The 25,462-nt window shown below is 38.9% G+C and overlaps 3 protein-coding genes across 6 annotated transcripts in view; 1 reads left to right on the forward strand and 2 right to left on the reverse strand.

The window, feature by feature from the left end:
* Window positions 1-377: 377 nt before the first annotated feature.
* rsf1a (remodeling and spacing factor 1a) lies at window positions 378-12,870 on the reverse strand. Of its 2 annotated transcripts, none has more exons than XM_079620574.1 (16): window positions 12,556-12,870; window positions 11,549-11,640; window positions 11,367-11,459; window positions 10,955-11,160; window positions 10,591-10,712; window positions 8,879-10,452; window positions 8,560-8,790; window positions 7,598-7,702; window positions 7,412-7,491; window positions 7,239-7,293; window positions 6,933-7,036; window positions 6,181-6,248; window positions 5,918-6,101; window positions 3,387-3,622; window positions 2,918-3,103; window positions 378-2,176 (listed from the first exon to the last, which is right to left on the reverse strand). In XM_079620574.1, the coding sequence occupies exons 1-16, from the start codon at window positions 12,707-12,709 to the stop codon at window positions 1,734-1,736; spliced, it is 3,933 nt and encodes a 1,310-aa protein (XP_079476700.1). In that variant the 5' UTR covers window positions 12,710-12,870; the 3' UTR covers window positions 378-1,733. The 2 variants fall into 2 exon arrangements, with proteins under 2 accessions (XP_079476700.1, XP_079476701.1); XM_079620575.1 differs by having other exon boundaries at window positions 384-2,176; window positions 2,918-3,097.
* A 609-nt stretch (window positions 12,871-13,479) lies between these two features.
* aamdc (adipogenesis associated, Mth938 domain containing) lies at window positions 13,480-15,235 on the forward strand (the record flags this gene model as incomplete). 3 transcript variants are annotated; one of them, XM_079620576.1, is made up of 4 exons in its annotated part: window positions 13,480-13,619; window positions 14,023-14,165; window positions 14,917-15,012; window positions 15,095-15,235. In XM_079620576.1, the coding sequence occupies exons 2-4, from the start codon at window positions 14,034-14,036 to the stop codon at window positions 15,233-15,235; spliced, it is 369 nt and encodes a 122-aa protein (XP_079476702.1). In that variant the 5' UTR covers window positions 13,480-13,619; window positions 14,023-14,033. The 3 variants fall into 3 exon arrangements, with proteins under 3 accessions (XP_079476702.1, XP_079476703.1, XP_079476704.1); XM_079620577.1 differs by having other exon boundaries at window positions 13,486-13,571; XM_079620578.1 differs by having other exon boundaries at window positions 13,514-13,567; window positions 14,021-14,165.
* Window positions 15,236-15,558: 323 nt separating this feature from the next.
* Window positions 15,559-25,462, reverse strand: part of ints4 (integrator complex subunit 4) — a gene marked incomplete at its 3' end in the record, with an annotated part of 12,355 nt that continues 2,451 nt past the window's right edge. Inside the window, 18 exon segments of the mRNA XM_079619982.1 lie at window positions 15,559-15,746; window positions 17,086-17,206; window positions 17,632-17,775; window positions 17,870-18,029; window positions 18,444-18,503; window positions 18,586-18,716; window positions 18,810-18,890; window positions 19,344-19,437; window positions 20,074-20,234; window positions 20,891-21,024; window positions 21,329-21,444; window positions 21,533-21,675; window positions 22,548-22,753; window positions 22,857-22,947; window positions 22,949-22,975; window positions 22,977-23,033; window positions 23,124-23,195; window positions 24,756-24,760. Coding sequence (XP_079476108.1) covers window positions 15,559-15,746; window positions 17,086-17,206; window positions 17,632-17,775; window positions 17,870-18,029; window positions 18,444-18,503; window positions 18,586-18,716; window positions 18,810-18,890; window positions 19,344-19,437; window positions 20,074-20,234; window positions 20,891-21,024; window positions 21,329-21,444; window positions 21,533-21,675; window positions 22,548-22,753; window positions 22,857-22,947; window positions 22,949-22,975; window positions 22,977-23,033; window positions 23,124-23,195; window positions 24,756-24,760 — 1,991 coding nt within the window.

The following is a 25,462-nucleotide window of genomic DNA, read 5'->3' on the forward strand; positions in this document are numbered from 1 at the left end:
AAAAGCGCGTGCGTTTCATACCACAAAGCAAAACCGCAGCGCCAACTCAGGATCGGAGGAGACACAGCACAGCAAACACAAACAGTAATAATAATATGCATATTTTGGTTCATAGTCATTTGTGTACATTGCATGTTTTAAATAGATTAATTTATTGTTTGCATATGGGTGGTTGACCAATAAACATTTTAATTGTTCTATCATTCTTATGCAGTTGTTATGCCCTCACAGGATAGTTGTACTCTCAATATCACTCACATGACTACTTGTATACATGCATATGCATTTTAACCTAAAATTTTTATGTTCAAAAAGAAATGGTCATGTAAATGCTTCGTGTCTTGAATTCATTGAAGGTAGTTAAAAAACAAGCCAGGGACATTAACAGCAACATTAAGTTTATTTTTGTTTTGTGAATTTTTTTTTTTTTTTTTTTGAAATATGGAGACGTACATCTGTAAAGTAAGAGTAAAATAAACTGAGAAGGAAAACGAATTCCAGTAGTACAAGGCTCAAAAACACATTCTTTAACTGAAAGCAAAGACCATACGTATTCTAGTGCTTGTTGTTGTTGTTGTTGTTGTTGTTTTGGGATTTATTCTGTAATGGGGTGGATTTGAGTTGGAATGACTTCCATAGTGTTCTAATTCAAACAATCCAGCATAAAAGACACCCGCTTGGAGTCAAAGAAACCTTTAAAAACAACTCTATGGAAAGAGCGATCCAGACTACTGTGTCGAACAATGCGGTTTCAAACGGCACCAGCAAAGGTGCTTGATCGACAAGTGCATTCAGTGGACACATGAAGCTCAGAGACAGGGACTTAAAAGTGACTGAATGTCTCCGTAAACGTCCTAAAATTTCAGCAACAGCTTTCAAAGTGCAGAAATTTCATCATTTTAAAAATAATTAAATAATATTGTTTTTAACATTACATACAATGTTATTTTAGTAAAGAGAGTATATTAGTCTTTTTAAATTAAAAAGATTTTAAATCGAAATGACAGATCTTTAATATTACGATCATCATCCAATGTGTTCCGTCCTTTTTTGCTGGTCTACTAACTAGTTTCATTTCACCCAAAAGTGAAAATTCTGCCATCATTCTCACCCAGAGGTTCGCGCTACTCGTTTCCATACAACAAAAGTGAAAATCTCCTCTTGTGCTCCACAGAAAGTCATGTGGTTTTGCAATGACAAGAGGGCGAGCATATGATGTCAGGATTATCGTTTTTGGGTAAACTATCCCTTTAAGCCTTTAATTGGATGAAAGCATTTAGGCAAAGTTCGGCATCAAAGGTTAATGTACAACGTTTTCATGTACAACAAAGAATAAAACATTAATACAGAGAATGTAAACCTCTAAAACTCCAGTCTAAAACTAACAGAACACGTAAGCTTCGAATGCACGCCGTCCAGTGTCTCTGGAGGACGACAGAAGCCGCTTTATACAAACAAAACTGTACTGGCCGTTAATGACAAAGTGCTTTACTCTGAGGAATGGTTACTGTAATATTAAGGAGACCCTGTTCTAATCTGGGAAGGATGATACATGCGGATGTACGGAGTGGATTGAAACATCTGAAACGGACAAATACGGCATTCCTCTGGAAGCTTCATTTTTGGTCCACTACACCCAAAAACTACGGTGGCTGATGAGGGACATTCCCGTGACAGGTGACTCTCAGTCGAAAGGCTATGAGAAAATAAATGCATTTTACCTACAGAGCACATCATGACAACTGTTCACTGTCGAAAACAAAGTTAACAAGGTCCGTGACGCCAGTGAACTCTTCCTCGTCCTCATCGTCATCGTCATCCTGAGCTGCGGTCCTCAGCGGCACCAAGCCGTTGTGCCGGCCGGGACCTCGGGGGCCCACAGTGTTTCTGGCCGCGTGCTTCCACCTGACATTCCCACGTGTGTTTTCCTCTTCCTCCTCCTCGTCTTCGTCTGTTTCTATGCGGTTCGACCTTTTGCGGAGGGGCTGTTCATCATCCTCAGAGTCCTCTGTCTCTCCTCTGTCCTCCTCTTCGTCTTCACTGGAGCTTTTCTGCGGAGTCCGTTTTATTAGTTTGTGCCTGGGTTTGGAGTCTTCCCTAGTCGACTCGCACTTCCGTCCTCTTTCTGGTCTCTTGAGCGATTCCTTTGGCTCAATGTCTTTAGAAAGCGTGGACTCTAGAAATGTAGGATGAGACGCAAACAATTTACATTTCTAGTTGCAAATTAACAGTATAGCTAACAGTAATTATTTAGTGTGATGATGTGGCAAAATGGTGCGATTCACAGATGTAAATCGCAAAACGGAGGGTCCTTAGAGATGCATCATTTCGTTTTAATTTTGTCTTGTTGTGCAAAGACAAATAATGCTGAAAATGTGCCATAAATAAACCACTAATGGGTTTAGGCACCAGTATTTGTACACCAAAAAAAAGGGCAAATTTTTGTAGTACATATATTTACGATTTTTGATATTTATATAAGGCTACCGTGTCTTCGGTTATTTTACACCGAAAAAAATTCTGTTTTGAATGAAAAAAAATTACACACACAAAGGAAATCTTAAATGGTTTAAAAACACTTGATCTGCAAGGTCAAAAATGACCAGCATAGGCAATTTATCCATTTTTAACAACTAGGGAATACACAGCCCTATATATTTTATTTTATTTAGAAATAAATGGAGCATAATTTAAAGGTGAATATTGTCTAGTACCATGAAATCCCCTCAAAATACTAAATATTAAAGAATAAATATTATTGAAACACAATCATATCATTAAAAAAAAAGTATGCTTATTGTCTTGAGTCTGTTTTGACTGTCAAGGATCACAGGTGTGACCCCTAAGTGAGGAATATGAGAGAGATGACATTAACATATATGAACATATGTGAAAATAGGAGTGTGTTGGTGCTCACCTTCACTGTTGGAGCTGGACAGTCGTCGACGGTGAGGAAGAGTGGGGTGTTTCTGATCGGACACCTTCCGTGACCCCTCAGACTCTGACGTCTCGTAGTAGTTGACCTGGGAGTTCTGACTCCGCCGCGGACGCCTTCTGTTGACGTCCACGTCGCTGTCGCTGAACTCATTGGAGCCTTCTGTTTCTGCCAAATGAACACAAAAGGAAAAAGTCTAAGTAAAAGACATCATTTGACGGGACTCTACCAAAACCTCGTGAACTGCTTACCTAGACAGCCTACATCCAAAATCAGAAGCAGCAAAATAATGCTCAAAAGTCATATAAAAGTTGCTGGCCGCGAAGACCATTTCAAAGTGTGGTTTAATTTAAGATTCTGCCTTAGAAGATACAGTAGCTGTACATGTGCTTTGAAATGGAGTACATATGTTATTCTTTTAAGCGGACTGGATATGAAAACTCATACAGACCCATTTCCTCTTCCTCCTCCTCTTCCTCAGAGTCTAACAGGTCCTCCTCTGAGGACCCTCTTCGTCGAGCGGGAGGTCTGCGTTTGCTCCTCCTGCTTCTCTGGGTGAGTGTGGTTCTTCCTGTTCTCCTGGAGGCTGGTTGATTCTCAGCGCCACTGTCACCACTGCCCCATTCACTCCCCGCCTCACCATCAGACGCACCCTCTCCCGAAACCACGAATTCCTCCTCCTCCAGGCTAGCATTACAAAAACATATATATTAATGCTGCTTCTGACCCAATTTTCTGGGAACCGCATCACTGTTTCCACAAAAATAGGCAGTACAACTGTTTTCAACATTGATATTAATGAGAAATGTTTCTTAAGCAGCAAATGAGCATATTAGAATGATTTCTGAAGGATCATGAGACACTGAAGACTGGAGAAATGATGCTAAAAATTCAGCTTTGATCACAGGAATATTAAAAATGAAAACAGTTATTTTAAATTGTAATATTTAAAATATTACTGTTTTACTGTATTTTTGATTAAATGAATGCCACCTTGGTTGTAACTTATTTTAAAAACATTTCAACTAACCATCTAACCCCAATTTCTACCAATTTTTAGAAAATTAGAAAATAAAAATATATTATTTTCATAAGTATTAAGCATATTTCCCCCCAAAATAATTTCATGGCTTTTGTTGTTATTGTTGTAATTCTCATGATTTCTCACGGTGATTCTCATGGTGATCCTCAATAGATGTAATAGAGTCATTTTAGTTTATAGCACATAAATACTGTTATGACTGACGTGACAAAAGTGACATCGATTTAAATTAAGCAGTCCAATACTACCATGATGTATAAATAACTTTGCATTAAACTAATTTGAATTTTGGTGGTAAATGTGCTTAAAGCTGCAGTCCGTCGTTTTTCCTCTTTGTCGCCATCTCTGTTAGAAATCTGCAATTGCAGTTATTCGCGGAATTATTAACTGTGCGTGGGTAGTAAATCGGCATGAAACAGCGCGGATGAACACAATGTATTGAGGAGAACCTGTCGCGTCGCTGTGGATACTGTAGCCTACTGTCATCAGCAATCTCAGAGTATACTTTTTGAAAGTGTCAACATTAGAATTTTCATCGGAAAATGTCATCTGAACAAGTAACGTTAAGTAACATTCACGTTTGTTCTGACCAAATTCGGGGGGTGGGGGGAAGCATTGCAGTAGGCTATGCTGATTAAATCTAACGATTGCTTATATCACATCAAAACGTGAAAAATATATTTTTTCTGTAGCCACTCTGAAGTCTGAAGTCTTGGGTTTTACAACTGGTGAATCTCCAGTTGTCACTGGTGATTGTCGCTTTAAACTTTCGGGATCCGCCATACCAAGTGCTAAGTTAAATCCATAGACAGTATATAAACTGGACACAGCGACCCCATAGGTTTCAACGGAGAGAAATGAAGTCAATTAGAAGCACTTACTTCCTGATCGCAAGGCGAACTGCGCAGGCTCAAACTGAGCTTGACGACGTAGATGTGACGTGAGCAACCTGTAGGTCTTCTAGTAGCTGTGTATCATTCCCTTCCGAATCTCGCAGAGACGGAGAGCGTGGGTATTTGCTGTCCATGAGCTAGCAGCGGGAGCAACTTTATCACTCTCTATGGGCTTCTCCCTTGACTTTATGCCTCCACGTCCTCCCGATTGCTTGCGAGCTTCTCTGCCTGTCCATACGGTAATTTTTCGACTTGTGCGACAGAGTCGCGCGGTTATGACGCAATCGTTAGCCTATTTTTACAAAAACTGCTTCTACGGGGCCATAACGTAAGATACAAGGTAATGGAGCCTTTTATACATTTTCGTGTTTCTTTAGAAATAAACAATGGACAAACGGTGTCTTTAAACGCCTCAGATGTAAAGTTATTCGCTGTCAAAGTGACGCCAAAATGAATGGGAGTCAATGGAATGCTAACAGCAGGTGGGGGTCCGCTAGCCAATGGCGGCGCCCAGGTCGGCTTCAATATCTTTCGGAACACTGCCCCCCTGGTTAAATCTCCACCATCATCCACACACGCTATATAGCCGACTAGCCGGGGACTCCTTCTCTATGTGTACAGAAGTGACGTAATGACGCAAAGACATGCTCGAAATTCCCGCGGAAATCCACCAGTACCACTGGAATTAAAATCATTATTACAAGCTTACCGTTTTGAATCGAGGTAAGGCAAGCAGATCGTTTTGAACACTGGCTGGTTACGTTTTTTTCCAAAAATGTCTTTTTTGATATTTTTAAACCCAAAAAAGTGCCGGACTGCAGCTTTAATTATCATGAAAAAAAAAAACATAATGGTCCTAAAAATAGGAAAATATAATGTCTTTTTCTTTTGATTTTGGGGTCAAATATGACCAAGACAAGTTCTCGACAGCTTTTGTGAGATTCACCCATAAACTGGAACTATATCTATTATATTTTGAAGAACTGGCATAAAATCCCAAATTTGAACCCACAGTATTCTAAATATTAGTATATTTTAAACACACACCTATCACTAAGCTGAAACTCGTCCTCGCTCTCCTCCTCGTCCACCGTACTGTCGCTGTCCAGGTCATTGAGTCGCCGGCGCTTCTTTCGCGGCGCGAGAGGTTTCACAACCCGCCGGCTCTCTCGGCTCACCGTGCTCCGCTGCTGACTCGTGACAGTCACTACAGGTTTACCGTGACCAGCACCTGCAGAACACCAGCAGTGAATTCAATATGCAAAGACACACGTATTATAAAGCATGAAACAATATCTCATATGACCAACCTCCTCCTTCTGAATCCTGAAGGTCTTCCTCTATTGCTTCATCAATGGCTTCATCAAAATCATCGAATCTGGTGGTTAGTAGTAAGAAAATCAAGAATTAGTCAGACTTATTTCTTCTCTTAGAGTCTATTTCTACAAGAAATATGGTCAAACTTTACAATAAGTTCCCATTAGTTAATGCATTAACTAACAGATTTCTTGCAATAAACATTTCTTAATCTTTGTTGAAGTTAGTTAATAAAAAAAACATTGATTGTAGTCTTGAGGTTTCTTCCTGGAATGAACACGTCACAATATTCCTCATTTAAATAATTCCCACCCAACGCATACGCAAAATAAAGGGACGAGGCCTGGTTGAGTTGCGCTAGTAGTGTGTGTTGAAATAGTTATGATAAGGACTGTGTGTGACATTTAAAAAAACAAACACTCGAAGCGGTTGACAAATCACAACACACTGATCAAGCTGACCAATCAGAGCACATTGTGCTTTTCAGAAGGAGGGGCTTCATAAAGACAGGAACTAAACAGAGCGTTACTGACAGAGAGGTGTAACAATGCACTTTTTGAACATTCAAGCATGAAAACCTATTCTAGTAGACATCGAAAACAACATAGGACATAATAGGTCCCCTTCAACTAAGATTAAAAAATGCTTTAGAATGATTTCTCATTGTTAGTTTGTTAACTAATGTAGTTCACTAATGTTAACAAATGGAACCTTATTGTAAAGTACTAGCAGAAATATTGATTACCTATAACTGATGGATTTCTTCATCCTAGTCGATCGCCTCCCCAGATTCTTACTTTTCTTGGCATCCTTTTTCTTCTCTGTCATGGCATCTTCTTCATCACCGTCCTGCCATGATGAAGAAGTACACATTTAAAACCAAATAAAGGTAATTAAGGCAATTTAAATATGGTACAATACAGTATGGCACTATAATATAATATAATATAATATAATATATAATATAATATAATATAATATAATATAATATAATATAATATAATATAATATAATATAATATAATATAATATAATATAGGCTGCATACTTACTGGATTGGGTATAATGTTCTCCACACTGATGCCCACATACACTAATCGCTCACGTCTGAAAGAGAGAAAACAAGAAAAATCTCAGAATTCAGAATCTCATCCATGATGATTCATGGGAATGATGATAAGCTGGTGAGACCGTTTATGAGGTGTGTGCATGCGTGGATTTATACCTTCGTTCAGCTCTCTCTTTCTTCTTCAATGCAGTGTCCAGATTCAGAAGCTGTTCTTCCAGTCTCTGACAGAGAAGCTTCTGTAAATGACAAGAATATATACTTGATTAATACAGCTCACATACACACACACACACACACACACACACACACACGAGGCATTAACACAGGGATTTAAGCCCTCACATGCTGGCAGGGAGGGCAGAACCATTCTCCATCAGGAATGATCATTAGAGGAGGTCTCAGACAGGCCGTGTGATATCCACTGTCACACATGTCACAAAGAAGGATCTGGGACAAAAATACACAAGAGAGAAAACGTGAAATTATGTTCTATTTGAAAAGTAAATAAATAAATAGTGTCTAGTAGAATAATTACCTAGTAGAATGTACTAGGTAATATAAGGTAACTAAATGGGTTAAGGTTAGGTTGAGGGGTTGGTTCAGGGTTATAGTACCTAGTTATTACATTTACTATAATAAGTACATAGTTTGTACATGGGGAACAGGACAGTACAATAAAGTGCTACCTTTGTTTCTCCTAATCTTTTGCCATTTGACAGACAATCTCATCCTCTAGCTTAAATCATTTTAGAAACCCATTTTGTGCACCAATTACACTTTATATTGCTTACACTGTTTTTGTTCAGTAATGTTGTCTGAATAAAACATTTTACGCAAAGCACATTCTGTATTGCGTCTTTTTGTTTGTTTCACCGTACAGACAATAAAACAGGTGAAAATCAGATGTTATTTTAGCAATATTGATATATTAATGGCATTTGTAATATATTTTGTATTAGCTTTTATTTTCAGTTTCCATTTTCATTCTACCGTAGTTCAAGTTTTAGTAATTTTGATGTGCTCTAATGTTTTTAATAGTTTTAGTTAACAATAACAAAACTAGATGACTTGCATTGAAGAGAAGCACCCAATCTCTTTTAATTTGGATGAGTAAGTAACCAAAGTAACCACATAGAACCGCTCTAGTACTGAGTTTTACATAAGCAAGCTCTAACCACTCATGTTGCTGTCATTTGATACTGTGGTTGTACACAGTACATTGAGTCAAATTTCCTTATTGGGACATTAACGTGAAATCTATTTTCAATTCTAAAGTAGTAGTTAATTGATAAAAGAGAACTCACTAGTTCTGGGTGGTTAGCGAGCCCACAGTGTTTACAAGCATCTTCAGGTTGAATCTCGTTGGATTGGTCTGATTCAGTCTCACTCATGTGGTCTTTTCTCTCTGATTTGGTGTCTTCATTGTTTGCGGCTTTGTCTTCGGCCACTTCCTCCTCCCGATCCGGAGCTCCTTTGAATTTGCTATTTTTCGTACGAATTTTTGACCAACGAGTACGCCTGTGTCGCCGTTTTGCCTAAAAGAGTAAAAAACAAAATTTGCATAAATAAAAGCTTACTGTGCAATTTGTTGGGACTAGATATGAAAAGCTTTTGGGCTACTACCTTCAAAGACTTAGGCTGTCCTTCCATGTCCACTTTTTTGTGCATCTCCTTGGGATCCACATTCACCTCTTCGTCTACTATGCGTTCCTCTTCATCCTGTGCTTCTGAGGAGTCCTTAAGTTTCCCATCTTGCTTCTTATCTCGACAATCTACCACTTTGGGGCTGGGCTTGCAGATTCTGGCAGATCTCCGTAGGGATCTCCGATTGCTGGTTTCCAACTCTTCGATGTCCTTGTGCTGGAGTTCAGGCGTTCGCCTATGAAGCGGGATCTTGATTTTTAGGCGAATCCCTTCCTTCTGAAGCTCTGACGATACCTCTTCGTTATCGTTGTGTCCAATTTTTTCACTGTCTCCCGCATCCTTCACCAAAACCTCACCAATGCTGGATAAGAGCTCAGTGTTTTGGCTGTCTTCTTTTGCTTGGAGCTTGGATTTGGCCTTTTGTGACCTTCTCTTTCTTGGGCTTTTCAGACGTTTGTCTTTGCTGTCATCCTCAACCACAACATCCGTCTTTTCTCTGGCTGACAAAGCTGCCGTCTTGCTGTTTTTGAGTTCTTCTTCATCTTCTTCATTGTCGATTTTGTCAACCTTTTCCTCAACTGAAGTCTTTTGCATCTCTTCAATCATTGGCGACTCCTCAACAAGGTTTGATACTTTTGCTGCCACATCTGGGCTCTTATTGCAAGCATCTTTTGACACCAGATCCTCAAGGATGATGCATGGACGAGGACCATTGTCTGCTTTAACCATGGATTTCCCAACAAGTACAGACTGTCTTACGCTATCTGTGCCTCCAACTTCAGTCTTCAAGACATTCATATTCCCATGATGGCCATTTGAAGAATTATCGTTTTCATTCAAAGGCCTCTTTCTCTCAATGGGACCTTTGATAACTCCAACACCTACGTATTGTTCTTGTGAGACCGTTTGGTAAAGATCAACAGGTGAATGCTTCCCAATTGCCTTTTGTGGGACAGGGATGATGTCCGTTGGTCCTTTCTCTTCATCAGTTGTGTATTCTCTTTTGATGTGCTGCTCCTTCAATGGCAAGACGGCAGGATTGCGAACGATGATACCTCCTGTGCTGATGCTGCCATTGCTGTTAAGGTTGTTGTTGCTGTGATTGACGTTGCTGTAGTGATTGCTGACATCATATCCTCCACTCCTTTTCAACTCCCTCTTCTTCAGCGGCATTTTAGCCTGTTGGTCGCTCTTTACAGTTCTAGCCACGTTCCCAAACATCACCTCTTTCTTGTCATCGTGCATCTCGGATTTCTTTGCCGGTTCGTGTTTGATGGAAGCAGGAGGCATGACGACAGAAATGGCATTCCATGGTTTGGGACAATCTTTTGGTTCTTCTTTGACAAGAGTTTTGATCGTACTAACCCTGTTGTCGATGACCAATTTAGGCTTGGAAATTTCAGCAACTTTCTCCTCTAGTTCTGGTTTAACAGGATCCATTGGTGTTTCTTTTTTAATGTCTTTAGGTATTAACCCAATTTCATCGGAATTGAAGGTGGTATTGGTAAAGTCTTCTTGCCCCGATACATGGTTTCTCAAGTCCTCAGCCTCACCTTACAGAACAAATACAAAACAATACAGTAAACCCCACAGTAGTTGACAACTAGTCTGGATATTGTAGGATACATGTTCCTCTCAATGTCTGTGGTGCTTACAGCCCAAAATGGGAATGATTTTCCAATGAGTTTTACCTTTAACACCTTCTGCCTCCATATTTGGGCTGGTGGGACAGCCTTGCGTCTCTTGGTCAGTCACGGGTGGGTCGATCTTGGCTTTAAGCTGTTCTAGTGTGTCTGCAAGATCATTCCTATTCCTGTTTAAAGTAAAATGCATTTCTTATTCCTTGATAAACTTCATCAAAGGGAGGTATAACTATTATACTTCTAGAAAAAAAAAATCTGAGGAAACACATGTTCAAGTGTAGAGCTTGAATGTGCTGTTAATGTTCTTTAACTTAAAATGGTATGTTCTCATAACTTGAAACTTGATGTGAAATGTATCTTTTGCTTATAATTTTAATAAACCATTCTGGTCTTTTCCCCATAAATTGCTTACTTCGCAATGCATTTCCAGGAGGATCCATCTAAATCATCCTGTTCTTCAGAATAAACACGTATATTCTGTTCTTGATCTAACTGGAACCAGTACAGAAGACCTTCCTTGTCTCTACCGATGGGTTGTAGACGCATCTTGTCTGGGTCTTCCTCGTTGATTAATGTCTTAAACTTGAGATTGTCATCAAACTGGCACTCACACAAGTACTGTTAATGAAATAAAGAATAAAGGTGAATCTCATTTAAAAAAAAAACATATTCAGAGCACACTTTATTTTGGGGTAAAATATGACCCGGACATGTTCTTGACACGTTACATAAGAAGCAATACAACTTCATAAAGTGATATCTCCATCAAAACAAGTCAAACTATTATTGATGTATAGAAAATAAGTCCCCTGGGAAATACTGACCTTTAAAATGCCTGTCTTACACTCAACTGTCATTTCTAGGTAGCTTTTTCTCTCCATTTCCCATGCCCAGGTGCTGTTAAATTCCTGGCACACCTGCATCAAAATGATTTAAACAAACAGACAGATTTGCATGGATATTTCCATTTCCACGGCATAATATGATTTAAAACTAAAACACTTACCTTTACAATATACTTCTCCCATCTGTCTGGTGTCACTGTTTTTCCGATCTTCCGCAGAAGTTTGACATGGAGCTCAATCAATGGCCTAGGAACTAAATTGTAAAAAAATGTTTTGATTAATTGAAAAGTAGCATTTCAATTATTTTAGCATTTAAAATTTCACATTAACATAAAAACCTAATATGAACATAATATTTTAAGAAATAAAAACAATGCTTGAGCTAACTTTCAAAAAAGATTATATTATATAATAATAGCATCTGTTTCCCTGTCCCTTGCACTTTTCTCCCATTTCGCTCATTACTGTTTATACCTTTTATTTATTTTTTAAAATAAATGCATTAGAAACACATCTCTCTCATTACTATGTCATCGATTTATCCAATCAGCTATCAGCAATGTCAGAGCGAAAACATAATTATGCAGTGACGTTTACAAACGCAATTCTCCTTAATGACAACATTAGTGTTGTGGAGCTCACATTCAGCCATTGTTATAAGAAACCTAGGAGTACACAATTAATACAGTGTTTAAAGTGGACTGGACGTAAACAAATCTGTGCAGCGATTCTTTTATTACAGTTAGCATAGGAAGTTTGACAGCGGCCTGCGCATGTGCAGTGTGCGGGTACAGTCACATCGTTGTTTATAATCTGAACGTAAATGTATATCAGACCAAATTATCGTACTATACTGAAGTGTCTCTGTGTTTAATGGTCACCAACAGCATGATAACATCCTTAGCAGTGCGTAGTCACTCTGACGGCAATCATACACTCAGATTAATCTTTAAATGTGATTTTTCCACTGGGAAAGGGTGGAAAAAACACACATGACTGCTTTAAAAACACTTCGCCACAGTCCATCTGAAGCATCGGGGACACGATTCTCATCCAAACAAAGACTACGAAGGTACAACAAGCCAAACTTTAAGTGATCAAACCCCTGATGGGCAAAGATGAGGAGCCTATCCAAATAAACACAAACCCAGCCTCTGCCCCAGCTCACCCGCTGATGTATCTTGTAAGTATCGCTCCAGCTGAGGGAACGTCAGCTCGGGCAGATCCAGAACGGGCCCGTAGCGCTCCAAAAAAGAGCAGACCACCGCAAACCCGGGACTGAGCGCTGGAGGAAGAGCTGCTGTGGTGCCCGGAGCAGCCATCTTTCCTGGAGATGACGAGCTATGCTCTGCTTAGACCCAAACCTGCCCACAATACACCGCGACACCCACCCAGAGCATCATCCAGAGGGGCATCTAGTGTGTGTGTGTGTGTGTGTGTGTGTGTGTGTGTGGACCACCACAATACCACCATCATCGTCGTCATCATCTTCATCACAATAATATAAAGTGTTATTGTTATTGTGATGAAGATGACGCCACACTTTTTTTTCCACGTACACTATGCTAATAGAAAGAGTGTCGTGTTTGTGTTTATTCAGGACCGGAATGAATAGTTAAATACATTAAAATGTAATTTACATATTAATATGTAAATGAACAGAAAAATAGAACAGAAAATAATATTTATTTATTCATTCTGCTAATATAATAAGTGCTGCTTTAACATGTCACACTTGTTTCACTGACACTCTATTATGAACCGGCGTGCTTGTGTTTATTAAAATAATTGATTTTAAATGAATTAATTAAATACATTATATTTAAATGTAATACAACTTTAAATGTAATGAAACAAATTATATTTATTCCCTCTGACATAATATAACACGCTTATTTTATGTATTCCTTTTAATTAATTAATTTACTATACTATCCTATTCATATTAAATTACTATATTATCCGATTTATCCAATCCTAGTGGCTGCTGAGAGGATGTGGACCATGCCGTTGCCTGACTGACTCCAGCTTTAGTTACGTCACTGAACGGCAGCCAATCAGTGTAAAGGGCTGAAGCGTACGCTGATTAGACGCTGGCCAGTGACGTGCGTGGTGGGTGTGGCCTGCCGTCACACGAAGAAAAGCACAACACAAGCAAGATTATATGGAGTTGCAGGCCGAGAGGCAAGATTATATCATATAAAGGAAAAACAACTATAGTGCATGAGTGTTGTAAGTGTATAAAGTTATTTTTGTAAAATAATTCATTAGTAACATGAATTAAAAAAACTCGTTAGAGAAAGCATGTTTTATTATATGCATGTACAAGTGCTAAACTGGGTAGGTTTATCATTTCTAAATAGTTTTTTGTAAGTTAATGAAATGTTTAAAAAGCAGTCAGGGTTGATTAGAGTGACATCCTGTACAAAGGGGGTCAGATGGTAATGGTACTGAAAGATTAACATATTGATGTAACTTACCGAATGTTTTAACATGACACTTTAAGGAGCTAGCATGGAACTTAAAAAAAGGTTTTATAATAGTAATATATATATATATAGTATAATACAATATAATACAAAAGTCAAGAAAAATACAAATATTTGCATCTGATTTGTCTTCCACTCTGTTACAGGAAAGCTGAGCATGTCTTCTCCAGAGATTGCTTCCTTATCCTGGGGCCACATGAAGGTCAAAGGTTGCTCTGCATCCTATAAAGACTGTAAAGTGTGGCCGGGTGGCAGCCGTGCCTGGGACTGGCGTGAAACCGGCACAGATGTAAGTTGAACACCAGATCACACTGTAAAATTACCCTCATCTTTATTACATAGTTCTGGCATGAAACTCTGAATGGTGCAGGCTGATAGGCCTTTAACTTATTGGTAGCAATCATGTCGTTTTCTACATGGCACAGCTGATTGGTTGCTGTTGCATCAGCGGCCAATGAGCTTGCTGCTCAAACATTCAAATACTTGGCATTGTTTTCTGTTAGCAGTCTGCAGCGTGCTTTCAGAACCCTCCCCCTTCCCCAGCTCCTCCTGTATAGATCTACTACGGGGTTAAATCATGTATGTTACATGTGCAGCAGCAGATGCTCACAGCAATGTCTGTGAAGGTATCCGCAGTAGAAAGTCACGGTACTTGGTCTACAGCAGCGTAGCAGATCTATAACGACACGGCATTAACATTGCCATATACATTACCATGCCAATCTCTTTTACCATACAAATCTCCTTACATTTTCTCCTTAAAATGAGGTATTTATGCTTTGTAAAATCTGTTTTAGCATTCATTGTACTTATATAATATTTACATTTATGCATTTGGCAGATGCTTTTATCCAAAGCAACTTGCATTTCATTCAAGGATATTTAATTGCATTCTATGAAATAACACAAATAGATATATGGGAAGTATATAGTGACCAAAAATGTTCGATATATCCATATTATCTTGTATTTCAACCAGTTTGCTTTAAATGTTATTTATTAGAGATGTGTCTAATTAAGCACATCTGTGCTCCTGCCAGCATTATCCCGGTGTCCAGCCAGCTGATCTGGAAGAGGTCCTGAAGAAAGGGGTGCAGACGCTGGTCATAGGAAGAGGGATGAGTGAAGCTCTACAGGTAGGATTGTGTTTTTGGTGAAAAGCACTGTCCATGATCTGAATATTTCAATCCTTAAATAAGCGAATCTTTTATGTTTCAGGTGCCTCCCTCCACCGTAGATTACGTGAAGAAGCAGGGTGTCGACGTCAGGGTGTTCCAGACCGAGCAGGCTGTTAAGGAATATAACGCTCTGGCGGGACAGGGTGCTAAAGTGGGCGGGGTCTTCCACTCCACCTGCTGATGACATCATTAACACAACCAGCTAATTCATTTAATGCTGTGCCTTACACTTCAAATTAACATTGTCTTCTTAATAGATGCTTAATAATTGCTCTCTGGGCTATTGGAGGAAATATTTTCCTTACTTTTGGTGAAAATGTTATTTGCTTTACAATCAAATGAAAACACCCCATTATCACACACACACACCAGTGATACAAATGAACAAAAAAGATTTATTTAAGATTAAACATAATAGTGAAAATATTTGATTTTGCGTTGGCTGTTAATTTCACACACACACACACACACACACACACACACACACACACACACACACACGGGTCAGCGACGAGCTGGTTTGGGCATAATGAAGACTTTAACAGGTTTGCTGAGGTGGATTGTGCCCTCAATAGAGCTCTCGCTGGTGGGGAGACCGTCCATACTCTCATTCCACGCAGGTTTCGAGACATATAGTTTACAGCTGCTGGTGCTGTAGGCCAGAAGCAACCGCACTTCAATCTGACAGGGCTCTGAGAGTAAAAACACAGACATGAGATGCACTTCAGATTACATTCTACTTTACACTGTGAATGTTCTCTTGAAAAAAGACTGGGATGGTAACAGATGATACTAGTATTATATATATATATACAGACATTAAAATACTACAGTATTTACATGGTAATCCAAGGTGCTTTTGTTAGTGTAGTACACCAAAACGCTTTAGTCGTGATGTCTTTCTGCAATTTGTTAGTAAGCATAAAACAAACATCATAACACTTTTTCCTTTTGGAATAATATGCACTGATGAGTTGTGTACAGTGGACCTTTTGAATTATTTTCCAGTTATTAACAAAAAGTTAATGTTTTAATTTTTTATAGTTTCATGTACATTTATATGATACCTTGCTATTAAATTACAGAAAATGTTTGAAGAGGACCTTTTATTCCATTTTTCAGAGTTTTGATTTGGTTTTTGTGGTCTATTAGAATAAGGTTTTATGGTTGAATGTTCAAAAAGCATAATTTTTCCACATAATTGACTGTTGCAGCACCTCTTTTCCCAGTCTGTCAGTAACTCTTTGTTTATTTCCGGTCTCTATAAAGCCCCTCCTTCCAAAAAACGCAATGCCATTATTGGTTATTGGTCAGCTGGACCAGTGTGTTGTGATTGGTCAACCGCTTCGAGCTAGTTTGGAAAATGTCATGTCCCTTGCCATAACCGTGAGTTTCAACACTAACGCAACGCAACCAGGCCTTCCCCCTTTTATGCTTATTGCTTTAGCTGGAATTATTTAAATGAAGGAAATTGTGAAGTGCTCGTTCCCAGAAGAAAACTACAGTTGAGGCTTTTTTACACACTAAAGAAAATTTTAAATGTAAAAAAGCGTTTCTAATACCAATGGCTGAGAGAGTGATTGAAAATTTGACATTAATCAATCTCAAAATTTTTTTAACTCTTTTGGAAAGTCATAGAAACTCTATTGTGGATTTTTATCTTTGCTATTGGGACAAATGGAAACATTTACGTTCACCACTATATACACTATATGACTAAAGCAGAAATGCATTCCGCCTCAGTATTCTTCTGGTCACACTCACAGATATAAAATAACTCGAGCAATATGCTGCCTTGTTGGACTAGATGCAGTTCTATTTATATCTGTGGAACTGTGAAGGGTTCATGCTGTTCGCTACCAGCAGAGAAGGATTTGTCTTTGTGTTTGCGTCATTATTTTATTCAAGGACTAAACACAAAGAATAGCTTTAGCATAAAGACACTTGACCAAAAATGCACAACTGATGTCTTGATGTGTATGTGTCTGTTACTATCAGCAGAAAAACACACATTTCATAGAGGATACCAACCTGTCCAGGCAGAATGAGAGAGATAAACCTGTGTGATAAGTCGCACACGTCCAGGTCCCGGGGTCCTGAAATCTCCAGGTTTGGGATGGATTATGTGAGACTGTCCATCTGGATACAGCACCTGTGGGAGGACGGGGGAAAAAGTGATTAATGCGTGTAAATTGTACACAAATTGAATTAAACTGATTTAAAGGAACACATTTAGAGCACATTTATAAACAATAGCAGAGTATTGACATTTATGCAACGGGCAGACACTTTTATCCAAAGTTACTTGCAATGCATTCAGGTAAAATTTTCAAAATCAGTTCAAACCCATGAGATTGGCATTGCTAGCTCTACTGTTTGAGCAATAAGAATACGTAGGGTGGGATTTAAGTATATCAATTGAGAATTGATTAGACGGTGAAAAGTGTCTATGAATGATTGAAAAGCTGAGGTCCTTTTTCTTCAATAAATTGTTCTAAAAAAACACGAATGTTCACTTCAGTTTTTCTTCGTTAATTTGTGATTTGACTGAAAAGAAATAAGGTTGGAGAATCTAACCTGCACTTTGACTGTTGTCTGTGGGTCCTGTACATGTTCAAGAGTAGCGTCTATATCTAACGCCACCACCAGACCAGATGTGAATCTCAAAGGGTTGTCCGATTCTCCTGTCGGCTCGATAATTGTTGCTGACGCCCTGTGGATCTAAACAAACCAAAAATAACGGAAAAAAAGGGATCATTCAACACACGTTTGGGAACAAACAAGCCGTTTCCTGTATCTTCTTGAATCTGCGCACCTGCTCAGGTAGTTTGAGATGGATGAATCTGCTTTGCCGCAGTGTGGTCTGAAAGATTTTAACCAGATCATGAGGTTTGCAGGCCGTCAGCCTGGGCATCAACTCCAAGAGTTTCTCCACAAAACTGTCCTGGAAATGGGGCAACTCTGTCATGAAGAGCCTGGGAATGGATAGACAAGAACATTCAGTGAATTTTCACACGTATAGATTGAGATTTGATGCATTTATAACACAGTATCTTTAAGTAAGGGCAAGCTCACACTACAGGACTGAATTGCTGTGGTGCTCACACCAGACAACAAGGTTTCTTGTCATCTGTCGTTGTCTTGTCATAACAGCGCACATACTACAGAACACAATGCTGATGAGGTGCACAAACTACATGACATTTGGTCAAGAGGCAGTCCTGACCGAGAGCGAAAAAACACATAAATTCGCCAGAAATTCACGCAAATGATTACGAGATTTCTCCATTTATACCATCTGCACTGCGATTGGCTGGATTAAGGTGAGTAAATCATGACAGAATTTTCATTTTTGGGTGAACTGTCCCTTTAAGATGAAGTGTTTCTACCTTTGAAATGACTCCACATCCTGCAGGAACTTCTCACAAATGCCAAGAACATGATCAACCCTGTTATTCAGAAGAGTAAAGATCATCAGTTCCAAATCTTTGAGATTGTATTGCTTTAGAGAGTGCATTAGTAAGCGCTGACCCTCGTTTGGATCGTGCTGTCAGGATGAGCTGTAACGCTTTCGCCTGCAGTCGCACGTTGTGAATTGTGGCAATCTGCTGCGTCTCCAGACCACTGTACAAGAACTCCAGCTTATAGGTCTCATCCAGGATCTGTCACACATCACAAAATGACAACAATGATACATCGGTAGTCAAAAGTTTGGCGGGACGACTGTGGATTAAATGAAGTAGGGTAGGATGTACCTGTCGAGCGGCTGTTGAAACTTTGGCGTTCTGTTTAAGACAGAGCGGAACAGCCATGGTCCATAACTTCTCCTGAAGTGCCTGTGGTTGAAAGAAAAAAACAATACAGTTGAATAGTACAAAAGTTTAGGGTCAGTAAGATTTTTTCATGTCTTTGAAAGAAGTCTTTAAAGCTCATCAAGGCTCAAAACTAAAATAAATAAAAAATCTGGTCAAAGTTTGATCAAAAATACAGTTTTTATAATTTCTGTGAATTTTCAGCATTACTTCAGTCTTTAGTGTCACATGATCCATTAGAAATCATACTAATATGCTGATTTGATGCTCAAGCAACAATGTTGAAACCAGTTGTGCTGCTTCATATTTTTGTGGAAACTGATCATTTTTTCAGGATTCTTTGATGAACAGAAAGTTCAGAAGAACAGCATTTATTTGAAAAAGAATTGTTAGTTATAAATGTCTATACTGTCACTTCTGATCAATTTAATGCAGCCTTGTTGAATAAAAGTATTAGAGCAGTATATTTGTATTCACCTTGGTAAGCAGTAGTTGGCAGCGCAAATATGTGGCACAGAAATCTGCAGAACCGGCCAACTCAGTCTGCAGCTCCCCCAACCTCTGCAGATCTCTGCATGCGAAAATAAAAATCATCTTTACAAACACCTTATGAGGAGACCCTTAGAAAATAACTATTTTCTTAAATTATTTATGAACAAATTATTTATTTGTAAAAAAGGCAACATTTATAAAAGATTATCAAATTGTCATAGGGTAACTGTCGCCAAACTTGAACCTAGGCTCATTTTGTTAATCTACCCGAGTCAAACTTTCGTGTAAAAGCATAATTAGAATGGAAACGCAACTTTTAAGATTGACCGTATTTTCGTTTTAGCTCAAAATGCCTTTTGAATGGGAGTGCTAGGGGCACTACTATGATTAGTAAACTTTGTGTACACAAACAATGTTGACAATGCTGGAGTTCATGTGTAGAGCCCCTGGTGATACTTCGAGCACAGTTTTATGTTGTGTAGAGCCTCCTTAGTGTTGTAAAAATAGCTCATTGTAGTGGCCCATGCACTCCCATTCAAAAGGCATTTTGACTGAAAACGAAAATACGGTCAAACTTAAAAGTGGAGTTTCCATTCTAATTATGCTTTTACACGAATGTTTGACTCGGGAAGATTAACAAAAAGAGCCTAGGTTCAATTTAGGCTACAGTTACCCTTTAAAAATAATATAGGTGTAGTTTATTAAAGGTTTGAACCTGATGGTAAACTCCAGCAGATCCTGAGCACCAGGTGTTTCCAGGTTCTGAAGGGCGCTGACCCGAATGAGACTGTCCTGAAGGAAGTTGTGTGCCGAATCCAGACTGCCTGAACCCACACCAGACTCCTCCAGACTAGCAGTCTGCTTTCTGCCTGGCAACTGAGAAAACATACACCAAAGATATGGAAGATAAAAAAAGAAATGAATCATGAATCATACATTGATAAAACAGTATGTAAAGAGTTTATTACAGCACTAAAATACCATACACAAATGTTTGGGGTCGGTAAGATTTTGTAAAAAAAAAATTTTTAGGTCTCTAATGCTCACCAGTGCTGCATTTATTTTATAAAAAATACAGTAATATTGTGAAATATTTTTAATTTTGTATTTGAATATATTTTAAGATGCAATTTATTCCTGTGATGGTAATGCTGAATTTTCAACATCATTACTCCAGTCTTCAGTGTCACATGATGCTTCAAAAATCATACTAATTTGTGGACTTGCTGCTCAAGAAACATTTATTGTTATTAGCAGTGTTGAAAACAGTTGTGCTGCTTCATATGTTTTTTGCTGCTTCAGTTTTTTTTAGGATTCCTTGATGAATAGAAAGTTCAAAAGAACAGCATTTATTTCAAACATAAATATTGTTTACTATCCCTTTTGGTCAATTTAATGCATCTTTGCAGAATAAATATATATATATATATATATATATATATATATATATTAAATCTTACTGACCCCACATTTGTGAACAGTAGTGTGTATTATATTTCAATAAAACGAAAGGCTGCAGGCAGGTTGCTCACTCGGAGGTGTGGTACCAGGTGGGACAAGCTGTCACGCAGGTAGGCGTAGTGCCGAAACGTGTGATCTGAGAACAGCGCTGGCATGGTGGGACAGGTCTGGGCTGCGTTGAAGACCAGAACTAAAACAGCGATGTCTGAACAAACCCAGTTTAGGAAAATTTCAACAGAAACATCTCGGAACGAACAGGCAGCAGAAACTATCCAGCATAGGTCAATTATTTGACATGTTTGGAAAGTGTGAACAGCAAACAAACACATGAAATCAGATGCGTTTAAGCCTTAATATTCAGATTCAGATTCATTACTATGTTTTAGGATTCAATTCGAATTACATATGTTGTATTATTCATCACTTTTAAGACATTGTTGACAAAACCAAAGTCTAAATGTAAATACATATGTAAATAGTAATATGCATTGATATGATGTGCAGGATACAAGCAGGGTCGTCCATGTCTGGTTCTGGAGTGTCGAAATACGGATGTGTGCTCAGCAGCTCAGGGACAATCGGCAGCACTAGGGTTGGGTGTCGAGCGCCGAGAAACTTCAAACATCTGGATTAGAGGGGGAAAGAAAAAAAGAAGTCAGAGAATGGGACCGAATGCCAGTGAGGAACAGACAGGAACAGCCACTGGACCTCACTTCCAGACTGAGTTGCGGTCGGTTGGGTACTTGGTGAGGTTCTTCAGGAGTTCCAGGAGCGCCAGCTGGATGCACTCTTTAGTGGACACGTTAGTGTAACACAGCAACTCATGCAAGGCCTCGCGAATGTCCCGCGATGAGTCCTGCAATGAATGGTCAGTTAATTGGCATGATATTAGGGCTGCACTTTTTGCGGGAAAATCTAATTGCAACTTTTCTGATCAAAACTAAAAAGTGCCAAGTTTGTTGTGTTGTTGTTGGCACAATAGGGCAAAAGTGTGATTATATTCAAATGACTATAAAATAATCATTATTATAGAATAATTATATAAAATTATAAATGATTATTATTAAATAAAAACAAACAAAATGTGACCCTGGATCACAAAACCAGTCATAAGTCGCACGGGCATATTTGTGGCAATAGCCAACAATACATTGTATGGGTCAAAATTAGCGATTTTTCTCCTACCGTAAATATATAAAACATTTATTTTTGTGAGTGAATGCAGCACAATCGTGAACATAAATGGACAACTTTAAAGTCGATTTTCTCAATGTTTCGTTAAATTTTTTTGCACCCTCAGATCCCAGATCTTCAAATAGTTGTATAAATATTGTCCTATCCTAACAAATCATACATCAATGGAAAGCTTATTTATTCAGCTTTCAGATAATGTATAAATCTCAATTTAAAAAAATTTACCCATGTGACTGGTTTTGTGGCCCAGGGTCACAAATATGAAACATTACTATTCTGATATTTCAATGTAAAATACAAAAAAAAAATTATTCTCAAATGCACGTTATAAGCGACCTAAACTAATTTTTCTGCGAGCCGAGCCACTCCGAAACACTGTCAACACTGAAACACGGCGCTGCGCTTCACTCTTGAAATATGCAGCGCATATATTTATTTAATTAATAAAATGATCCAAACGCAGCCTTTGTGATTTGATAATGGCACTAAACCAAATTGTGATTTCAGTTGTATTTTTCTTTATTTTTTAAGCACCTCCAGTACTGCGAGGACAGTATCCAGCTGGTCTTCTCTGAGGGTGATGTGAATCGAGATCTGCCGTAACACATGGATGGACTGAAGCCGCACCTCCTCAATTTCATCATTAAACATGTCCACCAGGAAGTCAAGACATTTTTCAGCAAAGCTGGATGACGACTGGGCGAGGGAACAGAGCGCCTCCACCGCAGCGATACGCACCTCTGTGAAAAACGATAACAAACTAACAAACAGGCTCTGGTACAAATCTGGTTAAAGTGCTGAAAATGTCCTCAAAGATAATGGCTGTGTTTTTGAAATACATACCGTACATCTCGTCTTCCAGGCCGTGAACAAACGCCCCACAGGCTCCAGAGTCGATGAGGTTTACACCGGTAGTGTCGACTTTCTCTTTGGGGAGCGTCGTCGGCCCATCGCCGCCCGGAACGAGAACTCTCCAGAAGCGTACAGCTCTTTTGCTCGCTCATGAGCAGTACGTTTCCTCTGAGATACAATGAGAACACCATCTTTGAAATATTTCTTGAGTGACTGTTTCTTGCATTTTTTTCCCCGTCATTTGTTGTGTGTAAATACCCTGAGATCTGACATCAGCTTCTTGTCCAAAGTCTGCTCCAGAAAATGAGGGCTGACTTGGTGCATTGAGCCCTGAGAGAGAGAGGAAACCCAACAAGGCATGTGGCATTGATGGAATATTAAACGAAATGATCAAATACACCAACGACAAATTCAAAACCGCAATAATCAAATTATTTAACTTTGTTTTGAGTGTAGGATATTTCCCCGACACCTGGAACCAAGGCCTGATTACACCTATATTTTAAACAAGGAGACAAATATGAGCCAAACAATTACAGAGGCATATGTTGTTAATAGCAACCTGGGGAAAATATTCTGTTCGATTATTAATACAAGACTGCAGAACTTTCTCAAAACCCCACAAAATTCTGGACAAAAGTCAAATTGGATTTCTGCCCAAACACAGAACATCTGACCACATCTACACCCTTCACACAATCATTGATAAACATGTATACCAAAATAAATCCAAGGTCTTCGCTTGCTTTATTGACTTTGAGAAGGCTTTCGATTCGATCTGGCATGACGGACTCTTTCTAAAACTACTGGGAAAATGGGATTGAGGGAAAACATTTGATTTGATAAGCACCATGTATAAAAACAATACATGTGCTGTAAAAATAGGAAATAAGCGAACAGAATTTTTCTCCACAACAACGAGGAGTCAGACAAGGTTGCCCATTGAGCCCCACTCTATTTTAACATTTATATAAACGAATTAGCCAAAGAATTAAATAATTCCACTGCCCCCGGCCCCAACCCTGGCGGAGTCAGAAGTTAAATGTCTCCTCTTTGCAGATGATTTAGTCCTTCTGTCAAAAACTAAAGAGGGACTACAACAGCTCCTCGACGTCGTAGAGACATTCAGTCAAACGTGGGCTCTCAAAATTAATCTTGCAAAAACTAAAATAATGATTTTTTCAAAATAGATCCAGGTATAGGGAAAATAAATACATCTTTAGAGCAGGAAACCAAGTCCTCCAACACACCCACGAATACACATACCTGGGACTAAAACTGAGTTCAACAGGGAACTTTAATCTGGCTGTGAATGAACTGAAAGCAAAAGCAATGAGAGTCTTCTACATGATTAAACATACTATTCGACATGAAATTCCAATTCAAAAACCTGGCTAAAAATCCTAAAAGCAATAATTGAACCAATTGCTCTGTATGGCAGCGAGATCTGGGGACCTCTAAAAAACCCAAGATTTCTCAAAATGGGAAAAAAGAGGAAATCGAAACTCTGCATACCCAAATTTGTAAAAACATCCTAAAAGTAAACAGAACGACACCAAAACAACTCGTGCAGAGCTGAATTAGGACAATACCCCCTATTGATCAACATCCAAAAAAGAGCTGTGAAGTTCTACCAGCACCTGAAGCGCAGTGACCCGAGCTCATACCAGGCTGAGGCCCTGCGGTGTCAGGAGCAGAACCGGCACCGGAGCGCTCTCTCACAAGCTGATGCTGAAGCTACAGCCAGACCAGCACAGCACGATCTGGCCCAACCAAATTATAAAATTACAAAAACTAAATTACATTACCTATTGGAAAGATGCTACTAAATCACAAGAGAAGATGAAACTCTATTTAAACTTGAAAAGAGATTATAAACCAGCAGAATACCTGAGCTGTGTGAAAGAGCATAAAGTGAGAAAGACCCTAACCAGATACAGGGCTGAGTGACCACGGTCTGGCTGTAGAGGAGAGAGGACGGGGCACAGGCAGAGATGGCAGCCGCGAGAGCAGAGACTGTGTTTTCACTGTGCTCTCAGAGAGAGGTGGAGACAGAAAGAACACTTCCTCATACACTGTGATCACTATCACAGCATTAGATCGGACTATTTCTCTAGATTCCAACAACTAGAACCAAATTTTATGACATTACCAAATTCAGATAAATTAAATCATATTTTGGGAGAAAACTCTAGCTCAATCACAACAGCAGCAAAGTATGTAACAGCCTGCCACAAACTACGAGAGTCAGCCAGTGGACAAAACTGAGTAGTCTGAATGTTGGTACAAATGTACAAAAGTGTTTTTATTTTTTATTTTTATTTTTATGTATATATATATGAATGTATTCATACATTTGTTTACGGATTCATTTTATTGATCTGTTCATTGCCAATGTAATGGCCAATGCTTTGGCAATACCTGTACAAGTCATTGCCAATAAAGCTCATTTGAATTTGAATTTGAATTTGAGAGAGAGGGAGGAGAGAGAGAGAGGGGAGAGGAGAGAGAGAGAGAGAGAGAGAGAGAGAGAGAGAGAGAGAGAGAGAGAGAGAGAGAGAGAGAGAGAGAGAGAGAGAGAGAGAGAGAGAGAGAGA

The sequence above is a fragment of the Phoxinus phoxinus genome, assembly GCF_949152265.1.
Source record: "Phoxinus phoxinus genome assembly, chromosome: 8".
Lineage (NCBI taxonomy): Eukaryota > Metazoa > Chordata > Actinopteri > Cypriniformes > Leuciscidae > Phoxinus > Phoxinus phoxinus.

Coding starts and splice junctions, on each gene's coding strand:
- rsf1a (XM_079620574.1), bottom strand. CDS start 12,709: ATGGCTGCTCCGGGCACCACAGCAGCTCTTCCTCCAGCGCTCAGTCCC. Junction 6,102..6,180: donor TCAGGATTCAGAAGGAGGAG/GTTGGTCATATG, acceptor GGTGTTCTGCAG/GTGCTGGTCACGGTAAACCT. Junction 3,104..3,386: donor GGAGGAGGAAGAGGAAATGG/GTCTGTATGAGT, acceptor TTCATTTGGCAG/AAACAGAAGGCTCCAATGAG.